This window comes from Phalacrocorax carbo, chromosome 3, assembly GCF_963921805.1.
Source record: "Phalacrocorax carbo chromosome 3, bPhaCar2.1, whole genome shotgun sequence".
In the NCBI taxonomy this organism is placed as follows: Eukaryota; Metazoa; Chordata; class Aves; order Suliformes; family Phalacrocoracidae; genus Phalacrocorax; species Phalacrocorax carbo.
Window position 1 is genome coordinate 113,121,265 of NC_087515.1, and position 15,811 is coordinate 113,137,075.

General features: G+C 36.4%; 1 protein-coding gene across 1 annotated transcript in view; it reads right to left on the minus strand.

Annotated features, from left to right (window-relative positions):
• Positions 1-2,433: 2,433 nt before the first annotated feature.
• The window catches only part of NOL10 (nucleolar protein 10), a 53,362-nt gene continuing 39,984 nt past the window's right edge, over positions 2,434-15,811 (minus strand). Inside the window, exons 15-21 of the mRNA XM_064448038.1 lie at positions 15,282-15,361; positions 15,010-15,108; positions 14,286-14,375; positions 12,283-12,456; positions 11,645-11,892; positions 6,266-6,368; positions 2,434-2,852 (exon numbers count right to left, since the gene is read on the minus strand). Of these exons, the coding sequence (XP_064304108.1) occupies positions 2,733-2,852; positions 6,266-6,368; positions 11,645-11,892; positions 12,283-12,456; positions 14,286-14,375; positions 15,010-15,108; positions 15,282-15,361 (914 nt within the window). The 3' untranslated portion in view covers positions 2,434-2,732. The remainder of the gene's footprint in view (positions 2,853-6,265; positions 6,369-11,644; positions 11,893-12,282; positions 12,457-14,285; positions 14,376-15,009; positions 15,109-15,281; positions 15,362-15,811) is intronic.

The following is a 15,811-nucleotide window of genomic DNA, read 5'->3' on the forward strand; positions in this document are numbered from 1 at the left end:
CTTGAGCCAACTCTAATGTTCTCACTCGCAAATACTATTTGTGACCTCCAATTTTCTAGGATTCTTCTCTGTAATGGCTAGTATCTACTACCTGCAATTCTATCTCTAATTAGCCCTATTCTAGCAAGATTATATAGAGTTTATGTACACTGCACATAAAAATACAGCACTCTTACAGGCAAAACCTGCAGTCCTTTGGAAACCCCAAACAGTAGGAACTATATAGAGTACCTTCTAAACCACATAAGCTACTAAAAGTACATCAAACCTTTTTCCCAGTTTCCAAATTTGCTGAATATGCTATGCTATAATACTCAAATCACAGTCACCCTCCTAGCTTTACCGGCATCTCACTGGTTATGCCTGGTATATATTTAAACACCATTTAAAGTGCATCCCAAATATCTTTCATGTGAAATAAATGGTGTGCTAAGAACAGTTTGCATGTACCTTCTCTATAACAATACAAAATATATTCCTTTAACCATACAGGCTCCAACCTAAATACATGACGAACATTATCATGAGGTACTCCCTAAGTACATGAAAAACAAAACATACAATGACCTAACCCCATGTCAGTCAGGGGAATCTCAAACCAGAAGGAATACACTCTTTTTTAAGCTGAAAATTAAGCATTTCAAACCCAGTTCACTACTATCCTGCATATGAACAAGGATTTTTTTTCCACTGCTCTTGACAGCTAACAAAATCATTGCTGAAATAAGGATGCCTTAAACCATAAATGCACACCTAGCTCTTGATCATACACAATGGGATTAAGGCCTACCATGAGAAGGAGGAAACTCCTCCGAATTCCTGTTCTTACAGTACCGGTTCTGTCCACCTAATCCCCAGTTCTCCCTGTATCAACCAGAATGGTGGCAAGTTTCCACCATTAATCTTTCCACGCTCAGTATAGCCATGTACGTGACGTGAACACACCTGAACACACCTGAATTGCATGCAGATAATTTCTAAGAGATAACACAATGCTCCAGGGGAAAGATGTTGCACTAGTACAAACTTTAACTTGTCATCCCACTTGGATTTCAAAGGGGGACATGCCCTGAAGCAACCACAACTGCATTACATTTTTTCAGTGGCTAAGAATTAATAATGGTACTTATTGATATGCAGCATGGGTGACACTGACGTTGGAATACTGGATAGTTCTGTGTTAAATAGAAAGCACGAGAAGCTTACGGACAATGCAGAAATTTGACAGCTAGTGGTAAAAAGTAGGTATTGAGAGACTCATCCTTCTGCTGAATGCAAGGACAGAGGTGATGATTACAATGTATGTTTTCAAGATTAAAATACCAGGGGCAAAAGGCATTTTTAAATTAAAGGAAACAATGTATTTAAATACAGAAGCAAAGAATTAAAGCAGGTAAAATTAAATCAGGGAGAAGATAAATTTAACCATGTGACTGATTATTTCTACCATCTTTAAAAAAAAAAAAAGCATCAGGCTGTGAGAAACCACGGTTTTTACTGAAATAACTGCAAAACTTCTACAGTAGTGTCCACGAGACCTGACCAGATTAATAACCTCTCTGGTTTATAAAGCAAAACACTTAAGAACCTCCAAGTCTCTTTAAAAGATTTACAGTGACATGGAGATTCACTGATTCTTCTTGGATCCAAAGTTCACCATTTCTTGGATTTAGCAAAAAGAGAATTTAAAAGCCTTTTAAAAAGCAATAAACAAAGCTCTTTCAGGATCAAAGGTAAAAATTAATTTCTTTGTTTAAGTAGCGAACTACTTACCTAAATGATGGGTTTGCAAGATAAAAATCAAGAAGAGATGCTGTACCCTGGTTAGCAACAAGCATTCTGTTGCGAATCAAAAAGAAGACAGAAAAGAATTGATCATTTCCTTAACGTAGGTTCTAGTTTCTTAAGTTACCTAACTAAGCTAACTTTTTAAATAGGAGGCTACTGGCATGGCCTTAATGTGCCTGTTATGTGAACATACACCACTTGATCTATGCTGAACCATAGCTGGCTTGCCAAAACGTATTAAACCTGGTCCTAAGGATTCTGAGTAAAGGCTATATTCACTTAACTTAATAAGACCAATCTTCTGAGATTCTCCTTTGTACTCTGGTGTGGGCAGGAGAGGTTTCCTTAGAGAGTGACTTGGAGAAGCCCAAATGAGGCATTCTCAATTGCCCTCATGACGACCATTTGTAACTCCTCCTGGCTACTATGGCAACGCAAGAATATAAAGCCAAAGTCAGTTTTTGAAAAACACAATGTGTGTCATCCTTCAAGAACCATAAAAGAAAAATTTGTTGTGCCCTTGTAAAGGTAAGTTTTTAGTCAAAGTGACTTACTCTTCATCTTCTGCCTAAGCAGTCACAGATGAAAGATTCCAGAAAGCAAAACCCCACAGCTCTTAAGTTAAATAAAAGACAGGTAGCCTCATTGTATACATAAATTCTTATATAGAAAACATCTAGGGTTACACAACAACCAGTTGCTGACGATTTCTGCACAAATACCGTTCACACTGGAGTTCATAACACACCATACTTGAAGTGTCCTTTGGTCAATATTTTCATAAACTTTTCAATAATTAACACAGGATTTAGCAAGTTCTGGTTTTTGTATTCATCACTGAATCAAAATACAAATACATTGGTACTGTGTCCCAGTTTGAAAAAGTCCCTTTTTCAAATAAAAAAAAAAGAGATAAAATAAGTTTCTTAAAAAAATGACATAAATCAATGAAACAGTCGTCCTCTTCCACGTTTGCTCTTGAGATGACTAGCAGAACGCCTAAGAGCTTTCCTCTCTTGACGATGTTGTTTCTCAGCTTGCTGCTGTTTCCTCTGCTGCTCCGACTGGAATATTAAAACAAAAATAGACTCAGGTTCTTGTAAACTTACATACCACCTCACTGTTCAGGTATCTATATCTCAAGTCAGAATTCCATTAGGGAAATATGGAGATGTTACAATAAATGGTCCCATGCTATCTTTGTCTTATACTGTCCCTGCTGATTCTGGATATCGCTAGGCATTATCATTCCAAGTAATTCAGAGCAAACATTGAAGACAAAGATATCGAAAAAACAGTGAATAAAAGAATGTATTTCAGATGAAAACCAACATCTAACAATAAACAGTAAAATTAGACTCCGGTGTTTATGTTTTAATACCCTTAAGTAAGAGGAGCACAATTTGAGGCTATTTAATACCTATTTTGATTAACTAGTATTACCACATTTAATATTTGCACAAATGCATTTTAAAAAGACAGAACAATTAGTTAAATTTGCTGAAATATACAGGTTTTCTATAAAGTGTTCTTAGAAGTTCTTGAAAGTGTTTGATAGGCTGCACGCAATTCTAGAAAGACTTTCCATGTGAAAATAACTTAATCTCTGCTCCTGTGGCACATGCTCTATTAATGCTTTTCCTCTTCATCAAAAACACACTGGAAGGTTTTCATTTACATACCACATAGATGAAATGGCTCCTACAGCCATAAACTATTTTCCTTGGAAGACTAAGGCTTGTCTTCAAGCTAAGCATAAACTGGAACTAAGTAGACCTAACTAGCCAAGCTCAGGCAACAGCCCATGCTATAAAATACTCCAGCAATTAGAACAATTTCAATGGCAGCACAGGATAAGTGCATTAACAGTGACAGAATTACTGGAAATGCAGCTGTATCTCCACTGCATCAAATTCTGGAATCAGCAGCATTCATACATCAGCCCATCCCTTCCTGAATGTCCCACTGAAGTACCATTTAAACTTGAGCTAGAGGTCTGCATGCATAGACAACATTTTGGCTGAGGTGAGATATGAACCAATTTACCAAATCTAAGTAATAAGCCCATACCAGTATCAGGTTAATAAAAGCTAGTCGTCTTTAGATGTCGTTGAAATTTATTGACTCCTGTTTCCACTTAAGTAGAGAAACAAGAAGCCCACTATGTGAAAATGTAAATAGTTTCTCTGTCTCCAGACTTTGTCTGAAACAGTCCTGAGAAATCTTAATATGTTGACTGCTACTGCTAGTATACTAAAATTGAATTATCTGGATTTGCATTTGAAGCTTTGGTTTGTTTGGTTTTGTTTGTTTGTTTTTTTTTTGTGTGTGTGGTTTTTTTTGTTTGTTTGTTTGTTTTAAATAAGTCCTCTATACCTCCCCAGTATGTAAGTACTTTGGAGTTTTAGAAACCCTGCTATTTTGTGATACATATTTGCTGAGATAAAGCATGCTGAAATTGAAAAACACGATGCCACATTGTAGGAACAATACTAAAATACCCTGAAAACTAAACTGTGAAACATCAATGACAAACAATTACATTGCTAGATCTGTCAGCGGTTGCTGGGCATTTGGGAGGCTGCTAACATACCACAACCATAGCAGCCAAGTTCAGTCTCAATTCCACGACTTAGAAGGCTGAGTGATACCAATCCATGGAAGCACAATTCTCTCCCCCATTAAATCTTTCTACCTACTCCTAAATACACCTGCACTTTAAGGAAAGGACATCACAAAGCAGAAGCTGATGATCAGAGTAACAGTAAAATCCCCTCTTTTTTGGCTTGCCAACTTCATCTCCATTTTCTGAAAAGGAGTGTCAAGACACAGCATACTGCATAGCGTGACTTCTTCCTAGCTCTCTCTGCTCAATTCCCTGGGACTTTAGAATATATACACAGGTTCTGTTTATTTGAGAGAGGACTTGTAAGTCTTATTTTGCTATTCTGTTGATAGGAAAAAAAATCTCCACTGTAGATGCATTATTTTTCTTTGGAAAAAAAAACAACCCAAACTTTAAAAACATTTTTAATGCAAACGAGCACAACATATATATTTCAATAAAGCAACACCAGTCAACTGTCAAAAAAATCCATATATGCTATCAGCAACATGATTTAAAAAAAACCATAAAGCTATAGCATGTCTGAAGGAGCCAAGCACAAATGGCATTCTGAATCACTGCTGTATCTGTTGTCTTTCACCTTACTCCCAAATCTTCACAAAACTTAGCAAAAGGTGATACTTCATTATTCACCACAAATTGCAAGACACCTCGTGGCTTTGCGCTTTTCTAAGTTACAGCAACTGTAAAAAAAGACTGTGCTTTCAAAGCCCTGCAAAGCCCATTTAATTAGCTGCAATACCCTAACACATCAGCTACAGCAGTTGGTAACATCCCCAGAACGGTTATCCTACACAGCACTGCAGAGGAACCTGTGACTTATCCCACAGCCAACATATTCTAAATTCCAGCAATACAGGAATCAAAAATACGTGAAAAGGGACATCTGCAAACATAGAATATAATCAGGTAGAACGAGTAAGGTAGAAATAGTCCAATAAATTTGGCTATTTAAAAACTTTTTTCAAGCATACCCAATGTGACAATCAAATAACTACTTAGCCATTCTTGTGACAGCAGTTTTACTAGTGAGAATAATTTGACCACTGTTAAGAAGAAATTTATTATAGCAAAGAGGCTTACTTGAGGAAAACCAGTTTTAACTGAAGTACATTTTGTCAGCTCAGGTATCAATATGCGTCTTCAGCTTTTATAATGTGTCCTTTCCTCAGTTCTAAAGCAATTTTCTAACAAAAAAATCCCTAAGTCTTCTACAGCAGTAGCAGATGCACACATGCATTTAACTCTGCCCACACAATAAAGCAATCACCAGTCAGCAATCTGCAAAATTCCTTAGGATGGGAAATAAAAACCCTTTGGGAAAGGTAGATAGGCAGCAGCCAACTACACACTTCAAATGGAATTTGGCAAGTAGAACAGGACCAGAGCTCATTCTTGTGCTCTGTGTTACACAACTTAAGTAACAAAAGTGGTAAGGAGCTCTGCTTTTTTCATGCTGAGACCTAACAAAATCATCAACTAAGGGAAAGCCTGTCACCTACAGAATCCTGAGTCCGTTTGGACCTGCAGACCAAGATCGGATCAGTCCTGGCACAGAAGTCAGGTAAGGTCACAAGCTTCTGATTTTATGTCTGCAAATAAACTATTAGAAGATGGAAGCCCATACTTTCCACCGGAACACAAGATTTTATGAGTGCTGCCTGAGTTATAAGGGTATAAACACACAGAGCACTACCGGAGGCTTTCATTCTCTTGGCAAGAAGCAGAAGAGTTGGCAACTTATAAAGAAATGAAGGGGGACATTTGTTTGACGGTTTTAAAGTTCCTGTTCTTTCATGCAAAAACTAAAGTTACTTGTGTATTATCTTAAAAATTATATATATAGCTCACCTTCTTTAATTTGAATGTTGCCTGTTTGCTGCCTACTGTGGTATCAGACACATTGAGCGTGCCAAGTTTTTCTTCAAGCTTTAAACGATCTCCAAGAGTTTTCCTGCAGAAAATAATTAACATCAGTCTCTATTCTTGCCATCTTTTTACTATAATGAAGGATGATAATGCAGTCAAAACTAATCTCAATTTCTCCAAAACCTTGAAATGCCACAACTCTGAAAAATAAACATTCAGTAAACAGAAAAGGAACAAAGTTCAAATCATTCCCTCCAGCTATTGCTTTCAGTAGAAACATTTTTAAAATTTATGTAAAATTCCTTTTTTTTTTCTGCTACAAAGCAACTGGACTCTAGTGCAGAAAGAAACCACACCCTTCTATTGCTATAGTTTTCTATGAAATGTTAGAAGTAGTCAGGAATACGCAGCTGCAGTAATAGATACATACACAAATGAAAAAAATTAGAGCTAGATATACCCAGTTTTCTTGAAATCTTACCATTTCTGAATTGGAAACACTTTTGAGGGAAGGAAATAATCTAGAATATACGTCAGAATTAATTAATCGCTGAACAAATCACTTCACTGATAAACTACTTAGTCCAAATACAAATGACTGGTCAGACACTGAGCCCGTAACAGTCTAACGCAAGTAAGTTTTCTAAAGAAAAGAACAATGCAAACAAGTGAATGTCATAAATACAACAGACCCTGACCTCAGAGTGGAGCTCCACATGAGCATACGCCTTCAAGCACGTGGTGCTCATCAGTTACTTTCTGTAAGCAAGCTAGCTTGTACAGAGCCTCTCCCATAGGCACTGACCTCCAGCATTTCTACAGAGGAGGTAGCTGCTGTGGCTGAAACTGGTATTGCTTTCAGCTCTTCCCCCAATGGAAGTTAATGTCCCTACAAAACCAAAACACATGGACATGCCCCAGTTGCTCCTGGTTGTGAGCTGATACTTAATATCTCCCTTGCTCACTTCAGTAAGTTGGGTTGTAAACTGAACAGCTGAGGAGTGGAAATACACCTTGTTCCCCTCTAGCCTCCAGCACAGGGTGAAGCAGGCAGGTAGGGAGGGAGGGATGGTGCTGGCTTCATCCAGCCTCCCTAAAGGCACCCACGAGTCCTAACGTGGCTCGTCCTCCTTCTATCATGTCAGCCCTACAAGTAGGTAGTGCCACCTGAAAATATGACACAGCTTGTATGACCAGACAAACTCACTCTGTGATGCGCTTAGAAAACATTCGCCTAACTGTAAATGAAATTAGTTTCTGCAATTTGAGATACAGCTATTGGTGCCCTATTAGATCTCTCTGAAGAGGTCTAAGAGACATTTTTTGTCCAAGTTTTAAAGCAGAGAATAAGTTGTCATAAAAATATAGATGATTAGCAGTCAAAGTCTATGGCATTTCTATGGATGAAGGGCTCATGGATTGTGGCCTATGCATGAAGTTTCTGAAGTCTGCTGAATTTTGGTTAATGAGCCATTTTTATGTAACAAAGACTTTTCAGATTAACAATGAAAAATTACTGTCAAGAATTACTTTATTTCTCATGACTAGGTACTTTGATTGTATTTTTTTCTGTAGTATATTTTTCATCGAGTACATGTAAAAACTTGTTCCATCTGTGCGAATTGGGAAGACAAGCTAAGCCTTAGAGCTAACTATGGCAGAAGATCAGTCACTGACATCGTGGTGGGATTTCTACATTCAAGTGAAGTCCCATTTTTCTCCCCTTTGAAAGTGAACTGGAGAAATATGGCTACTACCCAGCAATTATTTAGCATGACTGCTTAGATACTGCTTCTGTCAGGAGAAAAATTAAAATGAGGAGATATTAGCAAAACTCTGTGGGGTTGCAATTTACTGAATAATTGCAGGTATGGCTATATTTATCTGAAAACTTGGAGACCTCAAATGATATTGAATTGCACACACTGATACACAAACAAACCAGCTAGGTTGTTTCGGTTGGTGGTTGTTGTTTTTTTTTTTTTTTTATCATCCTCAACAAATTGATTCACAGGATACATTAACAGTGTTATTAAAAGCAAATTCCCCTGCCCTACAGTAAAGAAGAAAAACAAACAAATTGCTCAGGCACTACTTTTTTCCTCATTATAAAAGAACAGTTTTTCAGGACTTTTCCTGCTGTTTTACTTTAGCAATACCTAGGAATGTCAATTACGCTTTTTTTGGCTTTTGTTGACTTTCTTGACCACCTCTGAAGACATTTACATCAACTGTCATACTTTATGAAGCATGACTACTGTAGTTTTTAATTTTGACATGCTCTAACTTCAGTAACAAGCCTCTTAAAGCGACATCAAGAAAACCAAAAGAGCTCTTAGTACACTGATAAAAGCCTTTTCCTTTTATGGATTCCTTTTAAGTTACTATGTAAGGAACTTATGCAGTAAGTAAGCAAAGCAAAGTTTTGCAAGTTTTCATGTATAAGCATAAGAGTGCAAAAGGGGAAAATGAAATGTAGATGGATTTGAGACAGGTACTTTTTACAACCATGAGTAAATTTTGCAGCTTTCCTGCACAAAGAAATGCGTAGACTGTTGGTCTATAAAGAAATTTATAGTACGCACCACTGCTTTAGAAGTTGGGCTTGTAGCCGTGCTGAGTCAGGAACATGTCAAAAGAAACACCCAGTTTTATATAAGTCATAAACTGTTTCCTCAGGTAGAACATTATATGATTAGAGGAAAAAAGAACACCTAGCCATTAAGTGCATAGTGAAGGTATTAAGGTACTTAATTATATTGGTCACAGACCATCATTCCATAACTTGGATAAATCAAATCAAAGACAAACATGCCAGCCTCACCAGATTGTACATGCCACTACAGTCTTTCCAATTTTCAGTGCATTACTTGAATTAATTCGTTTTTATGCTGACTACTTATCACTGAATAAGGCCAGCAGAAAACATATTTAGGTATTTTCTTCATAAAATTCTAATACGTAAAAATGCTTATTAATCAAACAAGTTCGCTCACAACACAGACTAAGTCATTATGAATTGTATCAGCTATATAAGAAACAGCTACCAGCTGTTAATTTCTAAGAATGTGAGGAATAACAAACTCCATACTAAGAACAATGCTTGGGTGAGCACAAACGGGATCAGTGAGTAGAGAGCTAATTGCTTAGACAAAAAAAAAATAAAAGAGACAATTCAATGAGAACAACTCAGAAAAACAGAAAGGATGTAACGCTGTCACATCGTTCTTTTTGTCATTCTGCTCTAACGTCAATTTTCTTTTTTTTTTAAAAAAAACATTTTACAGTACAGCCCACCTGTGTGCCTACCACACAGAGGGTATCTAACCTAAACCCCTCTAATTATCTATCACACCTTGCAAAATATTCTGCAGAGAATTAGCAGCAACTTTTAAGACAGATTTTCTTTTCCCTAAAAGCAGTCTTTTAAAAGTCTTTCCATGGTTTGAGTCATCACAGATATGCCCCCATCCACTGGACAAGTCTGTGGTATGCGCTTTAATTTTCTCTGAGCCGAAGCAATTATTTTTCTCCCTCTACACCAAATGAAAGAATTTACTTTGTCTGTGTCACACTGTACTCATTTTTTCTAAATGTTTCTCTTCCTCACACCTGTCTTAACTTATTTACTTAATTTTCAGTATCCTTGTTCATATTTAAGCCTTCCATGTTTTGAACAAAATGAAATCTTAATACTTCAAATTGAGTGTCCTTGAGAATTTCCTTTAGAGGTCAGCAGCTGACTTTGTGTAAAAGAAGTGTGTGAGTAAGCTGCAGCCATACTGCCTTTCAGCAAGTATTTCAATGGCAATGAGAATACAGTGCCATTTAACCACTGTCTCAGGCTCCTTTCAAGTCACTTGCTAACATGACTATAAATCCAAGTACAATGCAAAAATATCCTCAACCTACAATACTCTGTCAGTGGAGTGGATTTTCTCCTGACACAGAAGAAAAACTGACAAAAAGTAAAAAGTTACTTCATCTTCTGGAAGAAAGAAGAAAAACAATGCGGAGAAAGTCGATGGAAAAATCTAAGAAAGTTTGATTCCAGAATGACTGGGTATATTCAATATAAAGAACAAAAAAAATCCCTGTGTGAAAACACTTGCTGATAAAAAACAGCTAAGGAAACACAGGAATCAGTTCTGCAGTACTGCTATAAATCCCAATTTATAAAAACCACTACTACTGTTTAAAAAGGTCTTACAGGCACAACATGGAAATCATAGACTACTGGCTCAGTAATACTTAAAGACCATTTTACATGATAATTCCAGTTAAAAACTTGCACATTTAAGGGACAGGCTGAATTTTTATCAAATGTTTCTTCATATTTCTCCTGAAAGTTTCCATTATGAAACAACTAGGTTGTAGAGTCAGTCATTAGTGACAACAGCCCCATTATATATATTATTCACTTCCTTTTCTTTGACTGCATTATTTCATTCTAAGTAAAAAACATAATAGCTATTATGAGATCCATTTAGCCCAGCAACTTGTTTCGAACATTAGTCAAAATTCTGCTCTGCATTCAGGGTGCTGCAAGAACTTTGAAGCTATTGTCTTTCAAGGTTTTAATATTAGTGTCTGCGCTCCAAATAATAAAAGGCTATTAAATCTCATCTTCTCAAGGGTGCAACTCACCTCTGAAAAAAAAAAAATACCAATGACATTTGCAAACATTAAGCATCCCAAAGCCAAGTCCTTTACTTTGACATGCTCTTTATAAAGTACCCAGTTGCTTCAGTTGATCATCAATTTAAGGAAATCCAAATTAAAAAAAGAAGTTTCATGTTTTGTATTGCAAAAAAGAAAAAAAGAAATAGTGAGACCTGACAATATAAGGACAGCACAGTTTTTTGGAAGTTTCTGGATGCCATAAAACATACCCAGACAAAACAATTTTTCTTTTACCACCTTGATCCTAGCCCCAAAACAGTGACTAGTCATGCAGGATTCTACATCCTTTTAAGGGGTCAGATTAAAAAAAAATCCAGACTGTCAACCTCATACTGACACTGGTGAAGAATTATAACCAGTCTCACAGACATCAGCGTTGTTTTTTGTGACAGCCGCAGTTCACCAACACCGAGTAGTGGATCCCCAACTCTGGCTCAGAATATTAATCTGTTAGTCATCTCATTTGTGTTGTCTTTCTGCCATACTGCAAACATTATATTTGTTTAACTACAAAACAGAGCTTTCAACAACTATGTCGCTTTAAGTTACATCCCTGAATCACCAGTTGTGACTTTACTAGTTAAGTACTTCCAAGCCAAAATGCCACTGGCCTGCATTGAGGAGAAATACTTGAGAACTGTCCACCCCCAGCTATTAAAATAGGAACATTAGTCTTACTTCATTAATTTTTGTTTTTTGGCAGAGTCTTTGAAGCTTCTGAATTCCTCTCCTTCTTTAATCTCAAAAAACTGAGGTTTCAGTAATGTTTGCTGATCCTCCTTGAACCTTTCCTGCCGCTTTACTTTTTCCTCTTGGCGTAGAAGCTTGCGCTGTTTCCTGACCTCTTCAACCCAGCCTTTTTCATCATCTGAACTCTCAGAACTTTCTGCATCACTTGCTTTTCCTTCTGGTTCTTCCTCCTCTTCCTGAAAACAAAAATAGTATAAAATAAGAAATCATGAACTAATTTTCTTTTCAAACCATTCCTGCAATTAGAGTATGTGACAGCTTTTATATAGATACAGTTGAAGAGAACCTAAATTTGAACAAAAGCAGTAACGGCAAATGAAGCAGATGATACAATATTATAAACTTTTTTCACTTATTTTGTTTTTCAAACCTTTATTCATGTAGACACAATATTGTTCACGTCTAAAAACTAGGATAACATTACAAATTATAATTAATTACTTTTGCTGAGAAGACATTTTTGCATTACCTCCATCCTTCCTTCCTTCTACAGTGAAAACTCTGAATGCTTGAAACAAAGAAAAAAACCTATGGATTTTTCCTAATCCAAATGGAAAATATTTTACCTGTTCTTGTGCTTCCAGTTCCTCTAGCATCTTTAGTTTTCTCTTTCTCTTCTCACTTATTTTAGAAACAAGTGGGTTAAGTAGCCTAAATTCTTCACTCTGCTCATCTACCTGGAAGTCTGGATTCTCAAACATGACCTTAAAACGATCATCTTTGAGCAGGCTGGGCAGATTCTGGAAAAGCAGCAAAGTACAAATGAGTTATAAAATTCTGAAACAGACATTGGTAAAGTAACACCTTTTTAATTAAACAAAGCTCAAAACCAGCATGTGAAATGCCAGTTGCTTTATCTTTCCAGGTCATATAAAAATCAAGATTTATGCTTATTTTATTTTATTATTTTCACAAAGATCAAATAAATATCATTCTAAACTACCTGTAAGCAAGACAGGGTTGTTTTTTTTTTTATGCACACTGTAGACACCCTAAATACACAATTACTAGTATTTTTGAATTAATGTTTCTCATATATTCAGCCAGCTTGTCTGGAGACGTGTTGATATCTATTGACTAATCAGCGCTACCTCCAAGGCAAATACCCTGCCTGACGGGGATGATTCTACAACATGTACAACAAATTATCATGGTAAACATGTCTTTATGCAATGCTACTACTGTTTTACTGTAAATACATAAGAGTAGGTGTTTTTATACATCTTATAAACACTTTTTCTTCACTGCCCGCACATACAGAATGGAAAAGGCAGTTTAATTCATGTCAAAGTAAGACGAATTCAGTGTAAATTATGTTACTGTTGAATTAGGAATAGTTCAAACTACAATCAGCTTATGTGAATACCTGTTCTCGTAATTTTTAAAATCACTGAATACATAGTTTTTTGTTTATAAATAGCTGATCTTTTAACGTTGCCAAACTTACACCAGCTCATTCATCCCACCCCAGCATTAAATATTCATTGTCACCTGAGAAGGGGCGGGGAGAAGATACAGGGAACAAGAAGTGTAAATTTCAAATGCAGAAACTGTTGCAAATGTGTGACTTGCAGTCACACAGCCAAAAATTACATTCAAAAGCCTAACATAAATTGCTCTTCATAAGACTAATGCCATTTCAGGAAAAAAAAAAACAGGAAATACATTTTTATGTATACTGGTTTTAGTCCACTTAATAACACAGTCTATATATACTCCTAGACAAATCAACCCCTATGTATTGAACTCATATTTCCATCGCAACATGGCTTAGGCAGTCTGCATTTAAGGTTTTACCACCACCTACTTTTATAGTAGTTCATGCTTCCTACTAACTGTAACACATGATTTCATTAGATGCCACACGAAGCTAATGCCTGCCTTTCATGAATGCCATATTCTTGTGAGAATGAACACCTATGGAGTGCTACCTATAAAAAGCTCTCCCTCCCCCAGGTATTAAACATTAACTCTTGTTTTCCTTTAGCCTTCACTTAGGATAAAAACTGGATTATTTTCAACATCAGGAAGAATTCCTGTTGCGTATGAGCAAATAATTTTGGCTATTTTATAAAATGTAGCTAAAAGTGTACACAAAGAAATGCAACTGGATCTTCAGTTTTACAGATAACATCTATCTTGTCATGGTCACCACCAAAATACCAACAGATGCAAACAACAGGTCTTTTTAGAGCAACTTTGGTATTGACTCTGCATTTAGCTTGCTTCTGGAGTCCTACAAAGCCCACATCATCTTCACAGTGATTATTTAGTAATTTTAAGCCTTTTTGGTGCTGCAGGTACAGTGAAGTCAACCTTAAAGCCACCTACTAGAACAAGCTATTTGAGAAACAGAAAACAATGGAATTTTGAATCTGGCCAGATAACAATCAATCAAATAAAAACCCAAACAAAACCAAACAAAAAACAGACATCCCCCCAAAAAAATCAAAACAAAACCAACAAAAAACACCCCCGAGCTAGCAACAACAAGAACAAAATAATCAATACTGCTAGCATTACTATTTCTGTGCTCCCAGTTAGAGAAGTCTCCAAAACAAAAGCTCACCTTCTGCCTCCTTTTCTTAGTAACCTGTTGCTCTTCTCCTTCTTCTTCAATCAGTTTGAGTGCAAGCTCTTTGTTGACTTTTGGAAGTTTCTAAACAGAGGAAAGCAATTAATCAGTAAATTACTCTTAAACATGCAAAAAACTACATGCTTTACATTCCTAGGTGTGGTGAAGAGAGAATTCTTATTCATTTTTATAACTCTTGCTGAAAAGCTCCTTGACTGGTTCCAAATATTTCTAGATACTAGTAAAGCAATAGCACTCAGAGGAAATTTACGCAGAACTTCTGTATCATTTTTTCCTTGTAATGCATCAGCTTCAGTACTTTAAAAGCAATTATTTCTCCTTGTATGTTGGGCAATTCAATCTAGAAAGCTCCTAGTTATAAACATAATACTACTTTCCAGAGTATTATGTTTTAATGGCTTAAGTCATTTAGCTAAATGACAGAAGTAGAAGCTGCAAGTTTTACCAGCGGGGTATCTGCTCAGGTGGCAAATGTGATGAGAGCTGTTCTTTTACAGTTTGGTATCTTTCTCATCTGTGGGAATCACATGCATGGGATTTTATGGTTCTGTTCAAAAAGTTCTAGAAATCACTTTGTGTTTCTGATTTTAAGACAGAATCAAACCCAGAATCACTACATCCCAGAGATGCACTTAAGAATGTCTTCAAGGAAAACTGTTCACTAAGAGTAAGTATACTAATTGTTTACAGGACTTACCTTTAGCTGAACTCTCTGTGCACGTGTTTCTTCTATCTTCTGCCTTATTTTCTCTCTTCTGTATTCTTCATAGGCAAAGGGGTTGGCCATCATTTTTGCCTTTGAACAAGCAGGAGGAAGTAAAAGTTAATATAGGACACAGTTTGTTATTGGGGGGGATGACCAAACCAAAAAACCCACAAAAAAGAAAAACGCAACCCAAAGCCAACAAAAACCCAACATGCATATTTTATTGTTAAAAATAAAAGTTGACAAGGATCAGCCTTATTTACCTTATGATAAAGTCTTATGTCCATGAAAAAGCCATGCATGTATGCTCTGAGCAATGATGATCCAATGAGATGAGCAAGGCCTGGGAAAATAGTTACAGAGGATTTCAAAGAGCTTTCATACATAAAGAACTCCTATTCCAAGCTTGCCACTTCACTTAACCAATTCAAGACAAACAAGCACTGCCAACACAACCCATCAATCTAACAGCCACATCCACTACATCAGGACTAAGTAAAACCGCAAAAAAAAAAAAAAAAAAAATCAGTTTGGCCAGCAAGAAATTTGAGCTTCTTCAGAGCAACAAAATCCATTTTTCTTGTCATAATACATGTTACTATGCACTTTTTAAAAATGCCCGCATGCACTATGCTCTGTAAAAGTTTACAAAGAAAAATTCAAGAGGATTTTTTTAAAGTCCATAAACGTTTGGCAACCTCTTTTTTAGTGTGGTATAGAGATGTTTTTAATTAAAGAGTTTTGCCTTGGGTCACTATCTTTGAAGAATCAACATGTTGAAAAAAAATACAGT